The sequence below is a fragment of the Oncorhynchus kisutch genome, linkage group LG17, assembly GCF_002021735.2.
Source record: "Oncorhynchus kisutch isolate 150728-3 linkage group LG17, Okis_V2, whole genome shotgun sequence".
Lineage (NCBI taxonomy): Eukaryota > Metazoa > Chordata > Actinopteri > Salmoniformes > Salmonidae > Oncorhynchus > Oncorhynchus kisutch.
In genome coordinates, this window is record NC_034190.2 from 23,640,150 (window position 1) to 23,663,713 (window position 23,564).

General features: G+C 45.4%; 1 protein-coding gene across 1 annotated transcript in view; it reads left to right on the forward strand.

The window, feature by feature from the left end:
* Nucleotides 1-23,564, forward strand: part of LOC109907362 (thrombospondin type-1 domain-containing protein 7A) — a 173,478-nt gene that overhangs the window by 135,081 nt on the left and 14,833 nt on the right. Inside the window, exon 22 of the mRNA XM_020505287.2 lies at nt 23,378-23,552. Within this exon, the coding sequence (XP_020360876.1) occupies nt 23,378-23,552 (175 nt within the window). The remainder of the gene's footprint in view (nt 1-23,377; nt 23,553-23,564) is intronic.

The window sequence follows — 23,564 nt, forward strand, 5'->3', positions numbered from 1 at the left end:
CTCTCTTTCTCTCTATCTCTCTCTCTCTCTCTCTTTCTCTCTCTCTCTCTCTCTCTCTCTCTCTCTCTCTCTCTCTCTCTCTCTCTCTCTCTCTCTCTCTCTCTTTCTCTCTCTCTATCTCTCTCTATCTCTCTCTCTTTCACTCTCTCTCTCTCTCTCTCTCTCTCTCTCTCTCTCTCTCTATCTCTCTCTCCTCTCTCTCTCTCTCTCTCTCTCTCTCTCTCTCTCTCTCTGTGCCTCTTTCTCGTCTGCACCTCTTCTCTGTCTGCACCTCTTTCTCTGTCTGCACCTATTTCTCTGTCTGTACCTCTTTCTCTGTCTGCACATATTTTCTCTGTCTGCACCCCTTTCTCTGTCTGCACCTCTTTCTCTGTCTAAGCCTCTTTCTCTGTCTAAGCCTCTTTCTCTTGTCTAAGCCTATTTCTCTGTCTGCACCTCTTTCTCTGTCTGTAACCTCTTTCTCTGTCTGCACATATTTCTCTGTCTAAGCCTCTTTCTCTGTCTAAGCCTCTTTCTCTAACTGCACCTCTTTCTCTGTCTGTATCTCTTTCTCTGTCTGTACCTCTTCTCTGTCTGCGCATCTTTCTCTGTCTGCGCCTCTTTCTCTGTCTAAGCCTCTTTCTCTGTCTAAGCCTCTTTCTCTGTCTGCACCTCTTTCTCTGTCTGCACCTCTTTCTCTGTCTAAGCCTCTTTCTCTGTCTGCACCTCTTTCTCTGTCTGTACCTCTTTCTCTGTCTGTACCTCTTTCTCTGTCTGTACCTCTTTCTCTGTCTAAGCCTCTTTCTCTGTCTGTACCTCTTTCTCTGTCTAAGCCTCTTTCTCTGTCTGTACCTCTTTCTCTGTCTGTACCTCTTTTCTCTGTCTGTACTCTTTCTCTGTCTGTACCTCTTTCTCTGTCTAAGCCTCTTTCTCTGTCTGTACCTCTTTCTCTGTCTAAGCCTCTTTCTCTGTCTGTACCTCTTTCTCTGTCTGCCCGCATCTTTCCTTGTCTGTACCTCTTTCTCTGTCTGTACCTCTTTCTCTGTCTAAGCCTCTTTCTCTGTCTGCCCTCTTTTCTCTGTCTGTACCTCTTTCTCTGTCTAAGCCTCTTTCTCTGTCTGTACCTCTTTCTCTGTCTGTACCTCTTTCTCTGTCTAAGCCTCTTTCTCTGTCTGTACCTCTTTCTCTGTCTGTACCTCTTTCTCTGTCTGCGCCTCTTTCTCTGTCTGCACTCTTTCTCTGTCTGCACCTCTTTCTCTGTCTAAGACTCTTTCTCTGTCTGTACCTCTTTCTCTGTCTGTACCTCTTTCTCTGTCTAAGCCTCTTTCTCTGTCTGTACCTCTTCTCTGTCTGTACCTCTTTCTCTGTCTGCGCCTCTTTCTCTGTCTGCACCTCTTTCTCTGTCTGCGCCTCTTTCTCTGTCTGCACCTCTTTCTCTGTCTAAGCCTCTTTCTCTGTCTGTACCTCTATCTCTGTCTGTACCTCTTCTCTGTCTGCGCCCCTTCTCTGTCCTGCACCTCTTTCTCTGTCTGCGCCTCTTTCTCTGTCATGCACCTCATTTCTCTGTCTAAGACTCTTTCTCTGTCTGCCACCTCTTTCTCTGTCTAAGCCTCTTTCTCTGTCTGCACCTCTTTCTCTGTCTGTACCTCTTTCTCTGTCTGTACCTCTTTCTCTGTCTGTACCTCTTTCTCTGTCTGCGCCTCTTTCTCTGTCTGTACCTCTTTCTCTGTCTAAGCCTCTTTCTCTGTCTAAGACTCTTTCTCTGTCTGTACCTCTTTCTCTGTCTAAGCCTCTGTCTCTGTCTGCACCTATTCCTCTGTCTGTACCTCTTTCTCTGTCTACACCTCTTTCTCTGTCTGTACCTCTTTCTCTGTCTAAGCCTCTTTCTCTGTCTGTACCTCTTTCTCTGTCTAAGCCTCTTTCTCTGTCTGCACCTATTCCTCTGTCTGTACCTCTTTCTCTGTCTGCACCTCTTTCTCTGTCTGTACCTCTTTCTCTGTCTGTACCTCTTTCTCTGTCTGTACCTCTTTCTCTGTCTAAGCCTCTTTCTCTGTCTGTACCTCTTTCTCTGTCTAAGCCTCTTTCTCTGTATGTACCTCTTTCTCTGTCTGCACCTCTTTCTCTGTCTAAGCCTCTTTCTCTGTCTGTACCTCTTTCTCTGTCTGTACCTCTTTCTCTGTCTAAGCCTCTTTCTCTGTCTAAGCCTCTTTCTCTGTCTGTACCTCTTTCTCTGTCTGTACCTCTTTCTCTGTCTAAGCCTCTTTCTCTGTCTGTACCTCTTTCTCTGTCTAAGCCTCTTTCTCTGTCTAAGCCTCGTTCTCTGCCTGTACCTCTTTCTCTGTCTGTACCTCTTTCTCTGTCTAAGCCTCTTTCTCTGTCTGTACCTCTTTCTCTGTCTAAGCCTCTTTCTCTGTCTGTACCTCTTTCTCTGTCTGTACCTCTTTCTCTGTCTAAGCCTCTTTCTCTGTCTGTACCTCTTTCTCTGTCTAAGCCTCTTTCTCTGTCTGTACCTCTTTCTCTGTCTGTACCTCTTTCTCTGTCTAAGCCTCTTTCTCTGTCTAAGCCTCTTTCTCTGTCTGAACCTCTTTCTCTGTCTAAGCCTCTTTCTCTGTCTGTACCTCTTTCTCTGTCTAAGCCTCTTTCTCTGTCTGTACCTCTTTCTCTGTCTAAGCCTTTTTCTCTGTCTGTACCTCTTTCTCTGTCTAAGCCTCTTTCTCTGTCTGTACCTCTTTCTCTGTCTGTACCTCTTTCTCTGTCTGTACCTCTTTCTCTGTCTGTACCTCTTTCTCTGTCTAAGCCTCTTTCTCTGTCTGTACCTCTTTCTCTGTCTAAGCCTCTTTCTCTGTCTGTACCTCTTTCTCTGTCTGTACCTCTTTCTCTGTCTGTACCTCTTTCTCTGTCTAAGCCTCTTTCTCTGTCTGTACCTCTTTCTCTGTCTAAGCCTCTTTCTCTGTCTGTACCTCTTTCTCTGTCTGTACCTCTTTCTCTGTCTGTACTCTTTCTCTGTCTGTACCTCTTTCTCTGTCTGTACCTCTTTCTCTGTCTAAGCCTCTTTCTCTGTCTAAGCCTCTTTCTCTGTCTGTACCTCTTTCTCTGTCTAAGCCTCTTTCTCTGTCTGCACCTATTCCTCTGTCTGTACCTCTTTCTCTGTCTACACCTCTTTCTCTGTCTGTACCTCTTTCTCTGTCTAAGCCTCTTTCTCTGTCTGTACCTCTTTCTCTGTCTAAGCCTCTTTCTCTGTCTGCACCTATTCCTCTGTCTGTACCTCTTTCTCTGTCTGCACCTCTTTCTCTGTCTGTACCTCTTTCTCTGTCTGTACCTCTTTCTCTGTCTGTACCTCTTTCTCTGTCTAAGCCTCTTTCTCTGTCTGTACCTCTTTCTCTGTCTAAGCCTCTTCTCTGTCTGTACCTCTTTCTCTGTCTGCACCTCTTTCTCTGTCTAAGCCTCTTTCTCTGTCTGTACCTCTTTCTCTGTCTGTACCTCTTTCTCTGTCTAAGCCTCTTTCTCTGTCTAAGCCTCTTTCTCTGTCTGTACCTCTTTCTCTGTCTGTACCTCTTTCTCTGTCTAAGCCTCTTTCTCTGTCTGTACCTCTTTCTCTGTCTAAGCCTCTTTCTCTGTCTAAGCCTCGTTCTCTGTCTGTACCTCTTTCTCTGTCTGTACCTCTTTCTCTGTCTAAGCCTCTTTCTCTGTCTGTACCTCTTTCTCTGTCTAAGCTCTTTCTCTGTCTGTACCTCTTTCTCTGTCTGTACCTCTTTCTCTGTCTAAGCCTCTTTCTCTGTCTGTACCTCTTTCTCTGTCTAAGCCTCTTTCTCTGTCTGTACCTCTTTCTCTGTCTGTACCTCTTTCTCTGTCTAAGCCTCTTTCTCTGTCTAAGCCTCTTTCTCTGTCTGAACCTCTTTCTCTGTCTAAGCCTCTTTCTCTGTCTGTACCTCTTTCTCTGTCTAAGCCTCTTTCTCTGTCTGTACCTCTTTCTCTGTCTAAGCCTTTTTCTCTGTCTGTACCTCTTTCTCTGTCTAAGCCTCTTTCTCTGTCTGTACCTCTTTCTCTGTCTGTACCTCTTTCTCTGTCTGTACCTCTTTCTCTGTCTGTACCTCTTTCTCTGTCTAAGCCTCTTTCTCTGTCTGTACCTCTTTCTCTGTCTAAGCCTCTTTCTCTGTCTGTACCTCTTTCTCTGTCTGTACCTCTTTCTCTGTCTGTACCTCTTTCTCTGTCTGCACCTCTTTCTCTGTCTGTACCTCTTTCTCTGTCTAAGCCTCTTTCTCTGTCTGTACCTCTTTCTCTGTCTGTACCTCTTTCTCTGTCTGTACCTCTTTCTCTGTCTGTACCTCATTCTCTGTCTGTACCTCTTTCTCTGTCTAAGCCTCTTTCTCTGTCTAAGCCTCTTTCTCTGTCTGTACCTCTTTCTCTGTCTAAGCCTCTTCTCTGTCTGCACCTCTTTCTCTGTCTGTACCTCTTTCTCTGTCTAAGCTCTTTCTCTGTCTGTACCTCTTTCTCTGTCTAAGCCCTTCTCTGTCGTACCTCTTTTCTCTGATCTAAAGCCTCTTTCTCTGTCTAAGCCTCTTTCTCTGTCTGTACCTTCTTTCTCTGTCTAAAGCCTCTTTCTCTGTCTGTACCTCTTTCTCTGTCTAAGCCTCTTTCTCTGTCTGTACCTCTTTCTCTGTCTAAGCCTCTTTCTCTGTCTGTACCTCTTTCTCTGTCTAAGCCTCTTTCTCTGTCTGTACCTCTTTCTCTGTTGTACCTCTTTCTCTGTCTGTAACTCTTTCTCTGTCTAAGCCTCTTTTCTCTGTCTGTACCTCTTTCTCTGTCTGCACCTCTTTCTCTGTCTGTACCTCTTTCTCTGTCTGTACCTCTTTCTCTGTCTGTACCTCTTCTCTGTCTGCACCTCTTCTCTGTCTGTACCCTCTTTCTCTGTCTAAGCCTCTTTCTCTGTCGTACCTCTTTCTCTGTTCTGTACCTCTTTCTCTGTCTGTACCTCTTTCTCTGTCTGCTACCTCTTTCTCTGTCTAAGCCTCTTTCTCTGTCTAAGCCTCTTTCTCTGTCTTGTACCTCTTTCTCTGTCTAAGCCTCTTTCTCTGTCTGTACCTCTTTCTCTGTCTAAGCCTCTGTCTCTGTTTGTACCTCTTTCTCTCGTCTTACCTCTTTCCCTGTCTGTACCTCTTTCTCTGTCTAAGCCTCTTTCTCGGTCTGTATCCTCTTTCTCTGTCAAAGCCTCTGTCTCTGTCTAAGCCTCTTCCTTTGTCTAAGCCTCTTTCTCTGTCTAAGCCTCTTTCTCTGTCTGTACCTCTTTCTCTGTCTGTATCTTCTTTCTCTGTCTAAGCTCTTTCTCTGTCTAAGCCTCTTTCTCTGTCTGTACCTCTTTCTCTGTCTAAGCCTCTTTCTCTGTCTGTACCTCTTTCTCTGGCTAAGCCTCTTTCTCTGTCTGTACCTCTTTCTCTGTCTGTACCTCTTTCTCTGTCTGCACCCTTTCTCTGTCTGTACCTCTCTCTGTCTGACCTCTTTCTCTGTCTGTACCTCTTTCTCTGTCTGTACCTCTTTCTCTGGTCTAAGCCTCTTTCTCTGTCTAAGCCTCTTTCTCTGTCTAAGCCTCTTTCTCTGTCTAAGCCTCTTTCTCTGTCTAAGCCTCTTTCTCTGTCTGTACCTCTTTCTCTGTCTGTACCTCTTTCTCTGTCTTAAGCCTCTTTCTCTGTCTGTACCTCTTTCTCTGTCTGTACCTCTTTCTCTGTCTAAGCCTCTTTCTCTGTCTTAGCCCTCTTTCTCTGTCTGTACCTCTTTCTCTGTCTGTACTCTTTCTCTGTCTGTACCTCTTTCTCTGTCTGCACCTCTTTCTCTCTGTACCTCTTTCTCTGTCTGTACCTCTTTCTCTGTCTGTACCTCTTTCCCTGTCTGTACCTCTTTCTCTGTCTGTATCTCTTTCTCTGTCTGTACCTCTTTCTCTGTCTAAGCCTCTTTCTCTGTCTGTACCTCTTTCTCTGTCTGTACCTCTTTCTCTGTCTGTACCTCTTTCTCTGTCTGTACCTCTTTCTCTGTCTGTACATCTTTCTCTGTCTAAGCCTCTTTCTCTGTCTGTACCTCTTTCTCTGTCTGTACCTCTTTCTCTGTCTAAGCCTCTTTCTCTGTCTGTACCTCTTTCTCTGTCTAAGCCTCTTTCTCTGTCTGTACCTCTTTCTCTGTCTAAGCCTCTTTCTCTGTCTGTACCTCTTTCTCTGTCTGTACCTCTTTCTCTGTCTAAGCCTCTTTCTCTGTCTGCACCTCTTTCTCTGTCTGTACCTCTTTCTCTGTCTAAGCCTCTTTCTCTGTCTGTACCTCTTTCTCTGTCTAAGCCTCTTTCTCTGTCTGTACCTCTTTCTCTGTCTAAGCCTCTTTCTCTGTCTGTACCTCTTTCTCTGTCTAAGCCTCTTTCTCTGTCTGTACCTCTTTCTCTGTCTGTACCTCTTTCTCTGTCTGTACCTCTTTCTCTGTCTGTACCTCTTTCTCTGTCTAAGCCTCTTTCTCTGTCTGTACCTCTTTCTCTGTCTAAGCCTTTCTCGTTGTACCTCTTTCTCTGTCTGTTACATCTTTCTCTGTCTGTACCTCTTTCTCTGTCTGTACCTCTTTCTCTGTCTGCACCTCTTTCTCTGTCTGTACCTCTTTCTCTGTCTAAGCCTCTTTCTCTGCTGTACCTCTTTCTCTGTCCTGTACCTCTTTCTCGTCTAAGCCTCTTTCTCTGTCTAAGCCTCTTTCTCTGTCTGTACCTCTTTCTCTGTCTGCACCTCTTTCTATGTCTGTACCTCTTTCTCTGTCTAATCCTCTTTCTCAGTCTGTACCTCTTTCTCTGTCTGTACCTCTTTCTCTGTCTAAGCCTCTTTCTCTGTCTGTACCTCTTTCTCTGTCTGTACCTCTTTCTCTGTCTGCGCCTCTTTCTCTGTCTGCACCTCTTTCTCTGTCTGCGCCTCTTTCTCTGTCTGCACCTCTTTCTCTGTCTGCACCTCTTTCTCTGTCTGACCTCTTTCTCTGTCTAAGCCTCTTTCTCTGTCTGCACTCTTTCTCTGTCTGTACCTCTTTCTCTGTCTGTACCTCTTTCTCTGTCTGTACCTCTTTCTCTGTCTGCGCCTCTTTCTCTGTCTGTACCTCTTTCTCTGTCTAAGCCTCTTTCTCTGTCTAAGACTCTTCTCTGTCTGTACCTCTTTCTCTGTCTAAGCCCCTGCTCTGTCTGCACCTATTCCTCTGTCTGTACCTCTTTCTCTGTCTACACCTCTTTCTCTGTCTGTACCTCTTTCTCTGTCTAAGCCTCTTTCTCTGTCTGTACCTCTTTCTCTGTCTGCACCTATTCCTCTGTCTGTACCTCTTTCTCTGTCTGCACCTCTTTCTCTGTCTGTACCTCTTTCTCTGTCTGTACCTCTTTCTCTGTCTGTACCTCTTTCTCTGTCTAAGCCTCTTTCTCTGTCTGTACCTCTTTCTCTGTCTAAGCCTCTTTCTCTGTCTGTACCTCTTTCTCTGTCTGCACCTCTTTCTCTGTCTAAGCCTCTTTCTCTGTCTGTACCTCTTTCTCTGTCTGTACCTCTTTCTCTGTCTAAGCCTCTTTCTCTGTCTAAGCCTCTTTTCTGTCTGTACCTCTTTCTCTGTCTGTACCTCTTTCTCTGTCTAAGCCTCTTTTCTCTGTCTGTACCTCTTTCTCTGTCTAAGCCTCTTCTCTGTCTAAGCCTCGTTCTCATGTCTGTACCTCTTTCTCTGTCTGTACCTCTTCTCTGTCTAAGCCTCTTTCTCTGTCTAAGCCTCTTTCTCTGTCTAAGCCTCTTCTCTTCTGACCTCTTTCTCTGTTCTGTACCTCTTTCTCTGTCTGTACCTCTTCTCTGTCTGTACCTCTTTCTCTGTCTGAAGCCTCTTTCTCTGTCTGTACCTCTTTCTCTGTCTGTACCTCTTTCTCTGTCTGTACCTCTTTCTCTGTCTGTACCTCTTTCTCTGTCTGTACCTCTTTCTCTGTCTAAGGCTCTTTCTCTGTCTAAGCCTCTTTCTCTGTCTGTACCTCTTTCTCTGTCTAAGCCTCTTTCTCTGTCTGCACCTCTTTCTCTGTCTGTACCTCTTTCTCTGTCTGCGCCTCTTTCCTGTCTGTACCTCTTTCTCTGTCTGTACCTCTTTCTCTGTCTAAGCCTCTTTCTCTGTCTGTACCTCTTTCTCTGTCTGTACCTCTTTCTCTGTCTAACCTCTTTCTCTGTCTGTACCTCTTTCTCTGTCTGTACCTCTTTCTCTGTCTGCGCCTCTTTCTCTGTCTGCACCTCTTTCTCTGTCTGCGCCTCTTTCTCTGTCTGTACCTCTTTCTCTGTCTAAGCCTCTTTCTCTGTCTGTACCTCTTTCTCTGTCTGTACCTCTTCTCTGTCTGCGCCTCTTTCTCTTGTCTGCACCTCTTTCTCTGTCTGCGCCTCTTTCTCTGTCTGCACCTCTTTCTCTGTCTAAGACTCTTTCTCTGTCTGCACCTCTTTCTCTGTCTAAGCCTCTTTCTCTGTCTGCACCTCTTTCTCTGTCTGTACCTCTTTCTCTGTCTGTACCTCTTTCTCTGTCTGTACCTCTTTCTCTGTCTGCGCCTCTTCTCTGTCTGTACCTCTTTCTCTGTCTAAGCCTCTTTCTCTGTCTAAGACTCTTTCTCTGTCTGTACCTCTTTCTCTGTCTAAACCTCTGTCTCTGTCTGCACCTATTCCTCTGTCCTGTACCTCTTTCTCTGTCTACACCTCTTTCTCTGTCTGTACCTCTTTCTCTGTCTAAGCCTCTTTCTCTGTCTGTACCTCTTTCTCTGTCTAAGCCTCTTTCTCTGTCTGCACCTATTCTCTGTCTGTACCTCTTTCTCTGTCTGCACCTCTTTCTCTGTCTGTACCTCTTTCTCTGTCTGTACCTCTTTCTCTGTCTGTACCTCTTTCTCTGTCTAAGCCTCTTTCTCTGTCTGTACCTCTTTCTCTGTCTAAGCCTCTTTCTCTGTCTGTACCTCTTTCTCTGTCTGCACCTCTTTCTCTGTCTAAGCCTCTTTCTCTGTCTGTACCTCTTTCTCTGTCTGTACCTCTTTCTCTGTCTAAGCCTCTTTCTCTGTCTAAGCCTCTTTCTCTGTCTGTACCTCTTTCTCTGTCTGTACCTCTTTCTCTGTCTAAGCCTCTTTCTCTGTCTGTACCTCTTTCTCTGTCTAAGCCTCTTTCTCTGTCTAAGCCTCGTTCTCTGTCTGTACCTCTTTCTCTGTCTGTACCTCTTTCTCTGTCTAAGCCTCTTTCTCTGTCTGTACCTCTTTCTCTGTCTAAGCCTCTTTCTCTGTCTGTACCTCTTTCTCTGTCTGTACCTCTTTCTCTGTCTAAGCCTCTTTCTCTGTCTGTACCTCTTTCTCTGTCTAAGCCTCTTTCTCTGTCTGTACCTCTTTCTCTGTCTGTACCTCTTTCTCTGTCTAAGCCTCTTTCTCTGTCTAAGCCTCTTTCTCTGTCTGTACCTCTTTCTCTGTCTAAGCCTCTTTCTCTGTCTGTACCTCTTTCTCTGTCTAAGCCTCTTTCTCTGTCTGTACCTCTTTCTCTGTCTAAGCCTTTTTCTCTGTCTGTACCTCTTTCTCTGTCTAAGCCTCTTTCTCTGTCTGTACCTCTTTCTCTGTCTGTACCTCTTTCTCTGTCTAAGCCTCTTTCTCTGTCTGTACCTCTTTCTCTGTCTGTACCTCTTTCTCTGTCTGTACATCTTTCTCTGTCTAAGCCTCTTTCTCTGTCTGTACCTCTTTCTCTGTCTGTACCTCTTTCTCTGTCTAAGCCTCTTTCTCTGTCTGTACCTCTTTCTCTGTCTAAGCCTCTTTCTCTGTCTGTACCTCTTCTCTGTCTAAGCCTCTTTCTCTGTCTGTACCTCTTTCTCTGTCTGTACCTCTTTCTCGTCTAAGCCTCTTTCTCTGTCTGCACCTCTTTCTCTGTCTGTACCTCTTTCTCTGTCTAAGCCTCTTTCTCTGTCTGTACCTCTTTCTCTGTCTAAGCCTCTGTCTCTGTCTGTACCTCTTTCTCTGTCTAAGCCTCTTTCTCTGTCTGTACCTCTTTCTCTGTCTAAGCCTCTTTCTCTGTCTGTACCTCTTTCTCTGTCTGTACCTCTTTCTCTGTCTGTACCTCTTTCTCTGTCTGTACCTCTTTCTCTGTCTAAGCCTCTTTCTCTGTCTGTACCTCTTTCTCTGTCTAAGCCTCTTTCTCTGTCTGTACCTCTTTCTCTGTCTGTACATCTTTCTCTGTCTGTACCTCTTTCTCTGTCTGTACCTCTTTCTCTGTCTGCACCTCTTTCTCTGTCTGTACCTCTTCTCTGTCTAAGCCTCTTTCTCTGTCTGTACCTCTTTCTCTGTCTGTACCTCTTTCTCTGTCTAAGCCTCTTTCTCTGTCCTAAGCCTCTTTCTCTGTCTGTACCTCTTTCTCTGTCTGCACCTCTTTCTATGTCTGTACCTCTTTCTCTGTCTAATCCTCTTCTCAGTCTGTACCTCTTTCTCTGTCTGTACCTCTTTCTCTGTCTAAGCCTCTTTCTCTGTCTGTACCTCTTTCTCTGTCTGTACCTCTTTCTCTGTCTGCGCCTCTTTCTCTGTCTGCACCTCTTTCTCTGTCTGCGCCTCTTTCTCTGTCTGCACCTCTTTCTCTGTCTGCACCTCTTTCTCTGTCTGCACCTCTTTCTCTGTCTAAGCCTCTTTCTCTGTCTGCACCTCTTTCTCTGTCTGTACCTCTTTCTCTGTCTGTACCTCTTTCTCTGTCTGTACCTCTTCTCTGTCTGCGCCTCTTTCTCTGTCTGTACCTCTTTCTCTGTCTAAGCCTCTTTCTCTGTCTAAGACTCTTTCTCTGTCTGTACCTCTTTCTCTGTCTAAGCCCCTGCTCTGTCTGCACCTATTCCTCTGTCTGTACCTCTTTCTCTGTCTACACCTCTTTCTCTGTCTGTACCTCTTTCTCTGTCTAAGCCTCTTTCTCTGTCTGTACCTCTTTCTCTGTCTGCACCTATTCCTCTGTCTGTACCTCTTTCTCTGTCTGCACCTCTTTCTCTGTACCTCTTACCTCTGTCTGTACCTCTTTCTCTGTCTGTACCTCTTTCTCTGTCTAAGCCTCTTTCTCTGTCTGTACCTCTTTCTCTGTCTAAGCCTCTTTCTCTGTCTGTACCTCTTTCTCTGTCTGCACCTCTTTCTCTGTCTAAGCCTCTTTCTCTGTCTGTACCTCTTTCTCTGTCTGTACCTCTTTCTCTGTCTAAGCCTCTTTCTCTGTCTAAGCCTCTTTTCTGTCTGTACCTCTTTCTCTGTCTGTACCTCTTTCTCTGTCTAAGCCTCTTTCTCTGTCTGTACCTCTTTCTCTGTCTAAGCCTCTTTCTCTGTCTAAGCCTCGTTCTCTGTCTGTACCTCTTTCTCTGTCTGTACCTCTTTCTCTGTCTAAGCCTCTTTCTCTGTCTAAGCCTCTTTCTCTGTCTAAGCCTCTTTCTCTGTCTGTACCTCTTTCTCTGTCTGTACCTCTTTCTCTGTCTGTACCTCTTTCTCTGTCTGTACCTCTTTCTCTGTCTAAGCCTCTTTCTCTGTCTGTACCTCTTTCTCTGTCTGTACCTCTTTCTCTGTCTGTACCTCTTTCTCTGTCTGTACCTCTTTCTCTGTCTGTACCTCTTTCTCTGTCTAAGGCTCTTTCTCTGTCTAAGCCTCTTTCTCTGTCTGTACCTCTTTCTCTGTCTAAGCCTCTTTCTCTGTCTGCACCTCTTTCTCTGTCTGTACCTCTTTCTCTGTCTGCGCATCTTTCCTTGTCTGTACCTCTTTCTCTGTCTGTACCTCTTTCTCTGTCTAAGCCTCTTTCTCTGTCTGCACCTCTTTCTCTGTCTGTACCTCTTTCTCTGTCTAAGCCTCTTTCTCTGTCTGTACCTCTTTCTCTGTCTGTACCTCTTTCTCTGTCTGCGCCTCTTTCTCTGTCTGCACCTCTTTCTCTGTCTGCGCCTCTTTCTCTGTCTGCACCTCTTTCTCTGTCTAAGCCTCTTTCTCTGTCTGTACCTCTTTCTCTGTCTGTACCTCTTCTCTGTCTGCGCCTCTTTCTCTGTCTGCACCTCTTCTCTGTCTGCGCCTCTTTCTCTGTCTGCACCTCTTTCTCTGTCTAAGACTCTTTCTCTGTCTGCACCTCTTTCTCTGTCTAAGCCTCTTTCTCTGTCTGCACCTCTTTCTCTGTCTGTACCTCTTTCTCTGTCTGTACCTCTTTCTCTGTCTGTACCTCTTTCTCTGTCTGCGCCTCTTTCTCTGTCTGTACCTCTTTCTCTGTCTAAGCCTCTTTCTCTGTCTAAGACTCTTTCTCTGTCTGTACCTCTTTCTCTGTCTAAGCCTCTGTCTCTGTCTGCACCTATTCCTCTGTCTGTACCTCTTTCTCTGTCTACACTCTTTCTCTGTCTGTACCTCTTTCTCTGTCTAAGCCTCTTTCTCTGTCTGTACCTCTTTCTCTGTCTAAGCCTCTTTCTCTGTCTGCACCTATTCCTCTGTCTGTACCTCTTTCTCTGTCTGCACCTCTTTCTCTGTCTGTACCTCTTTCTCTGTCTGTACCTCTTTCTCTGTCTGTACCTCTTTCTCTGTCTAAGCCTCTTTCTCTGTCTGTACCTCTTTCTCTGTCTAAGCCTCTTTCTCTGTCTGTACCTCTTTCTCTGTCTGCACCTCTTTCTCTGTCTAAGCCTCTTTCTCTGTCTGTACCTCTTTCTCTGTCTGTACCTCTTTCTCTGTCTAAGCCTCTTTCTCTGTCTAAGCCTCTTTCTCTGTCTGTACCTCTTTCTCTGTCTGTACCTCTTTCTCTGTCTAAGCTCTTTCTCTGTCTGTACCTCTTTCTCTGTCTAAGCCTCTTTCTCTGTCTAAGCCTCGTTCTCTGTCTGTACCTCTTTCTCTGTCTGTACCTCTTTCTCTGTCTAAGCCTCTTTCTCTGTCATGTACCTCTTTCTCTGTCTAAGCCTCTTTCTCTGTCTGTACCTCTTTCTCTGTCTGTACCTCTTTCTCTGTCTAAGCCTCTTTCTCTGTCTGTACCTCTTTCTCTGTCTGCGCCTCTTTCTCTGTCTGTACCTCTTTCTCTGTCTAAGCCTCTTTCTCTGTCTAAAGACTCTTTCCTCTGTCTGTACCTCTTTCTCTGTCTAAGCCTCATGTCTCTGTCTGCACCTATTCCTCTGTCTGTACCTCTTTCTCTGTCTACACCTCTTTCTCTGTCTGTACCTCTTTCTCTGTCTAAGCCTCTTTCTCTGTCTGTACCTCTTTCTCTGTCTAAGCCTCTTTCTCTGTCTGCACCTATTCCTCTGTCTGTACCTCTTTCTCTGTCTGCACCTCTTTCTCTGTCTGTACCTCTTTCTCTGTCTGTACCTCTTTCTCTGTCTGTACCTCTTCTCTGTCTAAGCCTCTTTCTCTGTCTGTACCTCTTTCTCTGTCTAAGCCTCTTTCTCTGTCTGTACCTCTTTCTCTGTCTGCACCTCTTTCTCTGTCTAAGCCTCTTTCTCTGTCTGTACCTCTTTCTCTGTCTGTACCTCTTTCTCTGTCTAAGCCTCTTTCTCTGTCTAAGCCTCTTTCTCTGTCTGTACCTCTTTCTCTGTCTGTACCTCTTTCTCTGTCTAAGCCTCTTTCTCTGTCTGTACCTCTTTCTCTGTCTAAGCCTCTTTCTCTGTCTAAGCCTCGTTCTCTGTCTGTACCTCTTTCTCTGTCTGTACCTCTTTCTCTGTCTAAAGCCTCTTTCTCTGTCTGTACCTCTTCTCTGTCTAAGCCTCTTTCTCTGTCTGTACCTCTTTCTCTGTCTGTACCTCTTTCTCTGTCTAAGCCTCTTTCTCTGTCTGTACCTCTTTCTCTGTCTAAGCCTCTTTCTCTGTCTGTACCTCTTTCTCTGTCTGTACCTCTTTCTCTGTCTAAGCCTCTTTCTCTGTCTAAGCCTCTTTCTCTGTCTGAACCTCTTTCTCTGTCTAAGCCTCTTTCTCTGTCTGTACCTCTTTCTCTGGTCTAAGCCTCTTTCTCTGTCTGTACCTCTTTCCTCTGTCTAAGCCTTTTTCTCTGTCTGTACCTCTTTCTCTGTCTAAGCCTCTTTCTCTGTCTGTACCTCTTTCTCTGTCTGTACCTCTTTCTCTGTCTGTACCTCTTTCTCTGTCTGTACCTCTTTCTCTGTCTAAGCCTCTTTCTCTGTCTGTACCTCTTTCTCTGTCTAAGCCTCTTTCTCTGTCTGTACCTATTTCTCTGTCTAAGCCTCTTCTCTGTCTGTACCTATTTTCTCTGTCTGTACCTCTTTCTCTGTCTAAGCCTCTTTCTCTGTCTGTACCTCTTTCTCTGTCTAAGCCTCTTTCTCTGTCTGTACCTCTTTCTCTGTCTGTACCTCTTTCTCTGTCTAAGCCTCTTTCTCTGTCTAAGCTCTTTCTCTGTCTGTACCTCTTTCTCTGTCTAAAGCCTCTTTCTCTGTCTGCACCTCTTTCTCTGTCTGTACCTCTTTCTCTGTCTAAGCCTCTTCTCTGTCTGTACCTATTTCTCTGTCTAAGCCTCTTTCTCTGTCTGTACCTCTTTCTCTGTCTGTACCTCTTTCTCTGTCTAAGCCTCTGTCTCTGTCTGCACCTCTTTCTCTGTCTGTACCTCTTTCTCTGTCTAAGCCTCTTTCTCTGTCTGTACCTCTTTCTCTGTCTAAGCTCTTTCTCTGTCATGTACCTCTTTCTCTGTCTAAGCCTCTTTCTCTGTCTGTACCTCTTTCTCTGTCTAAGCCTCTTTCTCTGTCTGTACCTCTTTCTCTGTTTGTACCTCTTTCTCTGTCTGTACCTCTTTCTCTGTGCTAAAGCCTCTTTCTCTGTCTGTACCTCTTTCTCTGTCTAAGCCTCTTTCTCTGTCTGTACCTCTTTCTCTGTCTGTACCTCTTTCTCTGTCTGTACCTCTTTCTCTGTCTGCACCTCTTTCTTCTGTCTGTACCTCTTTCTCTGTCTAAGCCTCTTTCTCTGTCTGTACCTCTTTCTCTGTCTGTACCTCTTTCTCTGTCTGTTACCTCTTTTCTCTGTCTGTACCTCTTTCTCTGTCTGTACCTCTTTCTCTGTCTAAGCCTCTTTCTCTGTCTAAGCCTCTTTCTCTGTCTGTACCTCTTTCTCTGTCTAAGCCTCTTTCTCTGTCTGTACCTCTTTCTCTGTCTAAGCTCTGTCTCTGTCTGTACCTCTTTCTCTGTCAAAGCCTCTTTCTCTGTCTAAGCCTCTTTCTCTGTCTAAGCCTCTTTCTCTGTCTAAGCCTCTTTCTCTGTCTGTACCTCTTCTCTGTCTGTATCTCTTTCTCTGTCTAAGCCTCTTTCTCTGTCTAAGCCTCTTTCTCTGTCTGTACCTCTTTCTCTGTCTAAGCCTCTTTCTCTGTCTGTACCTCTTTCTCTGTCTAAGCCTCTTTCTCTGTCTGTACCTCTTTCTCTGTCTGTACCTCTTTCTCTGTCTAAGCCTCTTTCTCTGTCTGTACCTCTTTCTCTGTCTGCACCTCTTTCTCTGTCTGTACCTCTTTCTCTGTCTAAGCCTCTTTCTCTGTCTAAGCCTCTTTCTCTGTCTAAGCCTCTTTCTCTGTCTAAGCCTCTTTCTCTGTCTGTACCTCTTTCTCTGTCTGTACCTCTTTCTCTATCAAAGCCTCTTTCTCTGTCTGTACCTCTTTCTCTGTCTGTACCTCTTTCTCTGTCTAAGCCTCTTTCTCTGTCTTAGCCTCTTTCTCTGTCTGTACCTCTTTCTCTGTCTGTACCTCTTTCTCTGTCTGTACCTCTTTCTCTGTCTGCACCTCTTTCTCTCTGTACCTCTTTCTCTGTCTGTCCTCTTTCTCTGTCTGTACCTCTTTCCCTGTCTGTACCTCTTTCTCTGTCTGTATCTCTTTCTCTGTCTGTACCTCTTTCTCTGTCTAAGCCTCTTTCTCTGTCTGTTACCTCTTTCTCTGTCTGTACCTCTTTCTCTGTCTGTACCTCTTTCTCTGTCTGTACCTCTTTCTCTGTCTGTACATCTTTCTCTGTCTAAGCCTCTTTCTCTGTCTAAGCCTCTTTCCTCTAGGTCTGTACCTCTTTCTCTGTCTAAGCCTCTTTCTCTGTCTGTACCTCTTTCTCTGTCTAAGCCTCTTTCTCTGTCTGTACCTCTTTCTCTGTCTAAGCCTCTTTCTCTGTCTGTACCTCTTTCTCTGTCTGTACCTCTTTCTCTGTCTAAGCCTCTTTCTCTGTCTGCACCTCTTTCTCGTCTGTACCTCTTTCTCTGTCTAAGCCTCTTTCTCTGTCTGTACCTCGTTTCTCTGTCTAAGCCTCTGTCTCTCTCTGTACTCTTTCTCTGTCTAAGCCTCTTTCTCTGTCTGTACCTCTTTCTCTGTCTAAGCCTCTTTCTCTGTCTGTACCTCTTTCTCTGTCTGTACCTCTTTCTCTGTCTGTACCTCTTTCTCTGTCTGTACCTCTTTCTCTGTCTAAGCCTCTTCTACTGTCTGTACCTCTTTCTCTGTCTAAGCCTCTTTCTCTGTCTGTACCTCTTTCTCTGTCTGTACATCTTTCTCTGTCTGTACCTCCTTTCTCTGTCTGTACCTCTTTCTTCTGTTCTGCACCTCTTTCTCTGTCTGTACCTCTTTCTCTGTCTAAGCCTCTTTCTCTGTCTGTACCTCTTTCTCTGTCTGTACCTCTTTCTCTGTCTAAGCCTCTTTCTCTGTCTGAGCCTCTTTCTCTGTCTGCGCCTCTTTCCTCTGTCTGCACCTCTTTCTCTGTCTGCACCTCTTTCTCTGTCTGCACCTCTTTCTCTGTCTAAGCCTCTTTCTCTGTCTGCACCTCTTTCTCTGTCTGTACCTCTTTCTCTGTCTGTACCTCTTTCTCTGTCTGTACCTCTTTCTCTGTCTGCGCCTCTTTCTCTGTCTGTACCTCTTTCTCTGTCTAAGCCTCTTTCTCTGTCTAAGACTCTTTCTCTGTCTGTACCACTTTCTCTGTCTAAGCCTCTGTCTCTGTCTGCACCTATTCCTCTGTCTGTACCTCTTTCTCTGTCTACACCTCTTTCTCTGTCTGTACCTCTTTCTCTGTCTAAGCCTCTTTCTCTGTCTGTACCTCTTTCTCTGTCTGCACCTATTCCTCTGTCTGTACCTCTTTCTCTGTCTGCACCTCTTTCTCTGTCTGTACCTCTTTCTCTGTCTGTACCTCTTTCTCTGTCTGTACCTCTTTCTCTGTCTAAGCCTCTTTCTCTGTCTGTACCTCTTTCTCTGTCTAAGCCTCTTTCTCTGTCTGTACCTCTTTCTCTGTCTGCACCTCTTTCTCTGTCTAAGCCTCTTTCTCTGTCTGTACCTCTTTCTCTGTCTGTACCTCTTTCTCTGTCTAAGCCTCTTTCTCTGTCTAAGCCTCTTTTCTGTCTGTACCTCTTTCTCTGTCTGTACCTCTTTCTCTGTCTAAGCCTCTTTCTCTGTCTGTACCTCTTTCTCTGTCTAAGCCTCTTTCTCTGTCTAAGCCTCGTTCTCTGTCTGTACCTCTTTCTCTGTCTGTACCTCTTTCTCTGTCTAAGCCTCTTTCTCTGTCTGTACCTCTTTTCTCTGTCTAAGCCTCTTTCTCTGTCTAAGCCTCTTTCTCTGTCTAAGCCTCTTTCTCTGTCTGTACATCTTTCTCTGTCTGTTACCTCTTTCTCCTGTCTGTACCTCTTTCTCTGTCTGCACCTCTTTCTCTGTCTGTACCTCTTCTCTGTCTAAGCCTCTTTCTCTGTCTGTACCTCTTTCTCTGTCTAAGCCTCTTTCTCTGTCTGTACCTCTTTCTCTGTCTGTACCTCTTTCTCTGTCTAAGCCTCTTTCTCTGTCTAAGCCTCTTTCTCTGTCTGAACCTCTTTCTCTGTCTAAGCCTCTTTCTCTGTCTGTACCTCTTCTCTGTCTAAGCCTCTTTCTCTGTCTGTACCTCTTTCTCTGTCTAAGCCTTTTTCTCTGTCTGTACCTCTTTCTCTGTCTAAGCCTCTTTCTCTGTCTGTACCTCTTGTCTCTGTCTGTACCTCTTTCTCTGTCTGTACCTCTTTCTCTGTCTAAGCCTCTTTCTCTGTCTGTACCTCTTTCTCTGTATAAGCCTTCTTTGTCCTCTTTCTCTGTCTGTACCTCTTTCTCTGTCTGTACCTCTTTCTCTGTCTGCACCTCTTTCTCTGTCATGTACCTCTTTCTCTGTCTAAGCCTCTTTCTCTGTCTGTACCTCTTTCTCTGTCTGTACCTCTTTCTCTGTCTGTACCTCTTTCTCTGTCTGTACCTCTTTCTCTGTCTGTACCTCTTTCTCTGTCTAAGCCTCTTTCTCTGTCTAAGCCTCTTTCTCTGTCTGTACCTCTTTCTCTGTCTAAGCCTCTTTCTCTGTCTGCACCTCTTTCTCTGTCTGTACCTCTTTCTCTGTCTAAGCCTCTTTCTCTGTCTGTACCTCTTTCTCTGTCTAAGCCTCTTTCTCTGTCTGTACCTCTTTCTCTGTCTGTATCTCTTTCTCTGTCTAAGCCTCTTTCTCTGTCTGCACCTCTTTCTCTGTCTGTACCTCTTTCTCTGTCTAAGCCTCTTTCTCTGTCTGTACCTCTTTCTTCTGTCTAAGCCTCTTTCTCTGTCTGTACCTCTTTCTCTGTCTAAGCCTCTTTCTCTGTCTGTACCTCTTTCTCTGTCTAAGCCTTTTCTCCTGTCTGTACCTCTTTCTCTGTCTGTACCTCTTTCTCTGTCTGTACCTCTTTCTCTGTCTGTACCTCTTTCTCTGTCTGTACCTCTTTCTCTGTCTAAGCCTCTTTCTCTGTCTGTACCTCTTTCTCTGTCTAAGCCTCTTTCTCTGTCTGTACCTCTTTCTCTGTCTGTACCTCTTTCTCTGTCTGTACCTCTTTCTCTGTCTGCACCTCTTTCTCTGTCTGTTACCTACTTTCTCTGTCTAAGCCTCTTTCTCTGTCTGTTACCCTCTTTCTCTGTCTGTACCTCTTTCTCTGTCTGTACCTCTTTCTCTGTCTGTACCTCTTTCTCTGTCTGTACCTCTTTCTCTGTCTAAAGCCTCTTTCTCTGTCTAAGCCTCTTTCTCTGTCGTGTACCTCTTTCTCTGTCTAAGCCTCTTTCTCTGTCTGTACCTCTTTCTCTGTCTAAGCCTCTGTCTCTGTCTGTACCTCTTTCTCTGTCTGTACCTCTTTCCCTGTCTGTACCTCTTCTCTGTCTAAGCCTCTTTCTCTGTCTGTACCTCTTTCTCTGTCCAAGCCTCTTTCTCTGTCTAAGCCTCTTTCTCTGTCTAAGCCGCTTTCTCTGTCTAAGCCTCTTTCTCTGTCTGTACCTCTTTCTCTGTCTAAGCCTCTTTCTCTGTCTGTACCTCTTTCTCTGTCTAAGCCTCTTTCTCTGTCTGTACCTATTTCTCTGTCTGTACCTCTTTCTCTGTCTGCACCTCTTTCTCTGTCTGTACCTCTTTTCTCGTCTGTCTCTTTCTCTGTCTGTACCTCTTTCTCTGTCTGTACCTCTTTCTCTGTCTAAAAGGGGGGGGGGGGGGGGCCTCTGTTTTTTCTCTGTCTGTACCTCTTTTCGTCTGTCTGTACCTCTGTTTCTCTTGTCTGTACCTCTTTCTCTGTCGTGACCTCTTTCCTCTGTTGCCACCTCTTTCTTCTCTGTACCTCTTCTCTGTCTGTCTGTACCTCTTTCTCTGTCTGTACCTCTTTCCCTGTCTGTACCCTCTTTCTCTGTCTGTACCTCTTTCCCTGTCTGTACCTCTTTCTCTGTCGTACCTCTTTCTCTGTCTGTACCTCTTTCTCTGTCTAAGCTCTTTCTCTTCTGTGTACCTCTTTCTCTGTCTGTACCTCTTTCTCTGTCTGTACCCCTCTTTCTCTGTCTGTACCTCTTTCTCTGTCTGTACATCTTTCTCTGTCTAAGCCTCTTTCTCTGTCTAAGCCTCTTTCTCTGTCTAAGCCTCTTTCTCTGTCTAAGCCTCTTTCTCTGTCTGTACCTCTTTCTCTGTCTAAGCCTCTTTCTCTGTCTGTACCTCTTTCTTCTGTCTGTACCTCTTTCTCTGTCTGCACCTCTTTCTCTGTCTAGCCTCTTTCTCTGTCTAAGCCTCTTTCTCTGTCTGTACCTCTTTCTCTGTCTAAGCCTCTTCTCTGTCTAAGCCTCTTTCTCTGTCTTAGCCTCTTTCTCTGTCTGTACCTCTTCTCTGTCTGTACCTCTTTCTCTGTCTGTACCTCTTTCTCTGTCTGTACCCTCTTTCTCTGTCTAAGCCTCTTTCTCTGTCTGTACCTCTTTCTCTGTCTAAGCCTCTGTCTCTGTCTGTACCTCTTTCTCTGTCTGTACCTCTTTCCCTGTCTGTACCTCTTTCTCTGTCTAAGCCTCTTTCTCTGTCTGTACCTCTTTCTCTGTCCAAGCCTCTTTCTCTGTCTAAGCTCTTTCTCTGTCTAAGCCTCTTTCTCTGTCTAAGCCTCTTTCTCTGTCTGTACCTCTTTCTCTGTCTAAGCCTCTTTCTCTGTCTGTACCTTCTTTCTCTGTCTAAGCCTCTTCTCTCTGTCTGTACCTATTTCTCTGTCTGTACCTCTTTCTCTGTCTGCACCTCTTTCTCTGGTCTGTACCTCTTTCTCTGTCTGCACCTCTTTCTCTGTCTGTACTTTTTCTCTGTCTAAGCCTCTTTCTCTGTCTAAGCCTCTTCTCTCTGTCTAAGCCTCTTACCCTGTCTGTACCTCTTTCTCTGTCTGTACCTCTTTCTCTGTCTGTACCTCTTTCTCTGTCTAAGCCTCTTTCTCTGTCTGTATCTCTTTCTCTGTCTGTACCTCTTTCTCTGTCTGTACCTCTTCTCTGTCTGTACCTCTTTCTCTGTCTGCACCTCTTTCTCTCTGTACCTCTTTCTCTGTCTGTACCTCTTCTCTGTCTGTACCTCTTTCCCTGTCTGTACCTCTTTCTCTGTCTGTACCTCTTTCTCTGTCTGTACCTCTTTCCCTGTCTGTACCTCTTTCTCTGTCTGTACCTCTTTCTCTGTCTGTACCTCTTTCTCTGCTCTAAGCCTCTTTCTCTGTCTGTACCTCTTTCTCTGTCTGTACCTCTTTCTCTGTCTGTACCTCTTTCTCTGTCCTGTACCGCTTTCTCTGTCTCTACATCTTTCTCTGGTCCTAAGCCTCTTTTCTCTGTCTAAGCCTCTTCTCTGTCTAAGCCCTCTTTTAGCCCTTTCTCTGTCTGTACCTCTTTCTCTGTCTAAGCCTCTTCTCTGTCTGTACCTCTTTCTCTGTCTGTACCTCTTTCTCTGTCTGCACCTCTTTCTCTGTCTAAGCCTCTTCTCTGTCTAAGCCTCTTTCTCTGTCTGTACCTCTTTCTCTGTCCTGTACCTCTTTCTCTGTCTGTACCTCTTTCTCTGTCTGCAACCTCTTTCTCTCTGTACCTCTTTCTCTCTCTGTACCTCTTCTCTGTCTGAGCCTCTTCTTCTCTGTCTGTACCTCTTTCTCTGTCTGTACCTCTTTCTCTGTCTAAGCCTCTTCTCTGTCTGTACCTCTTTCTCTGTCTAAGCCTCTGTCTCTGTCTGTACCTCTTTCTCTGTCTGTACCTCTTTCCCTGTCTGTACCTCTTTCTCTGTCTAAGCCTCTTCTCTGTCTGTACCTCTTTCTCTGTCCAAGCCTCTTTCTTCTGTCTAAGCCTCTGCTCTTTTCTTCGGTCACTTCGTCTAAGCCTCTTTCTCTGTCTGTAACCTCTTTCTCTGTCTAAGCCTTCTTCTCTGTCTGTACCTTCTCGGTCTAAGCCTCTTTCTCTGTCTGTACCTATTTCTCTGTCTGTACCTCTTTCCCTTGGTCTGCACCTCTTTCTCTGTTCTGTAACCTCTTTACTCTGTCTGCACCTCTTTCTCTGTCTGTACTTTTTCTCTGTCTAAGCCTCTTTCTCTGTCTAAGCCTCTTTCTCTGTCTAAGCCTCTTACCCTGTCTTGTACCTCTTTTCTCTGTCTGTACCCTATTCTCTGTCTGTACCTCTTTCTCTGTCTAAGCCTCTTTCTCTGTCTGTATCTCTTTCTCTGTCTGTACCTCTTTCTCTCTGTCTGTACCTCTTTCTCTGTCTGTAACCTTCTTTCTCTGTCTGCACCTCTTTCTCTCTGTACCTCTTTCATTCTGGTCTGTACCTCTTTCTCCTGTCTGTACTCTTTCCTCTGTCTGTACCTCTTTCTCTGTCTGACCTCTTTTCCCTGTCTGTACCTCTTTCTCTGTCTGTACCTCTTTCTCTGTCTGTACCTCTTTCTCTGTCTAAGCCTCTTTCTCTGTCTGTACCTCTTTCTCTGTCTGTACCTCTTTCTTCTGTCTGTACCTCTTTCTCTGTCTGTACCTCTTTCTCTGTCTCTACATCTTCTCTGTCTAAGCCTCTTTCTCTGTCTAAGCCTCTTTCTCTGTCTAAGCCTCTTTCTCTGTCTAAGCCTCTTTCTCTGTCTGTACCTCTTTCTCTGTCTAAGCCTCTTTCTCTGTCTGTACCTCTTTCTCTGTCTGTACCTCTTTCTCTGTCTGCACCTCTTTCTTCTGTCTAAGCCTCTTTCTCTGTCTAAGCCTCTTCTCTGTCTGTACCTCTTTCTCTGTCTAAGCCTCTTTCTCTGTCTAAGCCTCTTCTCTGTCTTAGCCTCTTTCTCTGTCTGTACCTCTTTCTCTGTCTGTACCTCTTTCTCTGTCTGTACCTCTTTCTCTGTCTGCACCTCTTTCTCTCTGTACCTCTTTCTCTCTCTGTACCTCTTTCTCTGTCTGAGCCTCTTTCTCTGTCTGTACCTCTTTCTCTGTCTAAGCCTCTTTCTCTTTCTGTACCTCTTTCTCTGTCTAAGCCTCTTTCTCTGTCTGTACCTCTTTCTCTGTCTAAACCTCTTTCTCTGTCTGTACCTCTTTCTCTGTCTGTACCTCTTTCTCTGTCTGTACCTCTTTCTCCGTCTGTAACTCTCTCTCTGTCTAAGCCTCTTTCTCTGTCTGTACCTCTTTCTCTGTCTGTACCTCTTTCTCTGTCTAAGCCTCTTTCTCTGTCTGTACCTCTTTCTCTGTCTGTACCTCTTTCTCTTTCTTTCCCTCTTATTTGCCAGAAGCATCTATATTTTTGACAGACGGCACTGTATTCTGTATTGCAGAGTGAGGGAATGTTGACACTCCTTTGTTCTGGGCTGTTTTCTCCTGCTGCTGGGGTTTCTGACAGCAGACAGTAGCTCATTAGCAGCCTACAGCACAATCCTAGAGAAGCTATTTCTGACAAATCAAAGATCAATGCCAAGCCCTTGACAGACACTGACACTGAACTGTAACAGTTGGATGTTGTCTACACAGCAGACCAGCTCTGTGTGAATGTATAGATGTAAGGGACGTGGTTCAGTAAACCTAGCTCACCTGGTAGGTAACCTTGCCTGAGACCTGAAGACCTGTGTTAGCTTCCCAAGCTAATGCCTAGGCTATAGCTCAGAGGGCTAACACATTCTTGTGGCACAAACCTGAGTCATTGAACTAAATGGCAATCTGTGACACAAAATGAAATATCTATGGAGGTGTATTTGAACCTGTATTATTCTCTCTGTTTATTGTCTAGGGTGCGAGGTGCGGAGAAGGGCTGCGGTTCCGTAACGTGTCTTGCTTTGTGTCGGACGGGTCTGGCCAGGAAGAGGGCAGCCTGGTGGATGATGAGATGTGTGGAAACCTGGAGCCCTCGGTAGACGGAGACAAACGGGTCACCCTGGAAGAACCCTGCACCTCACCCTGTCCAGGTAACTAACTTG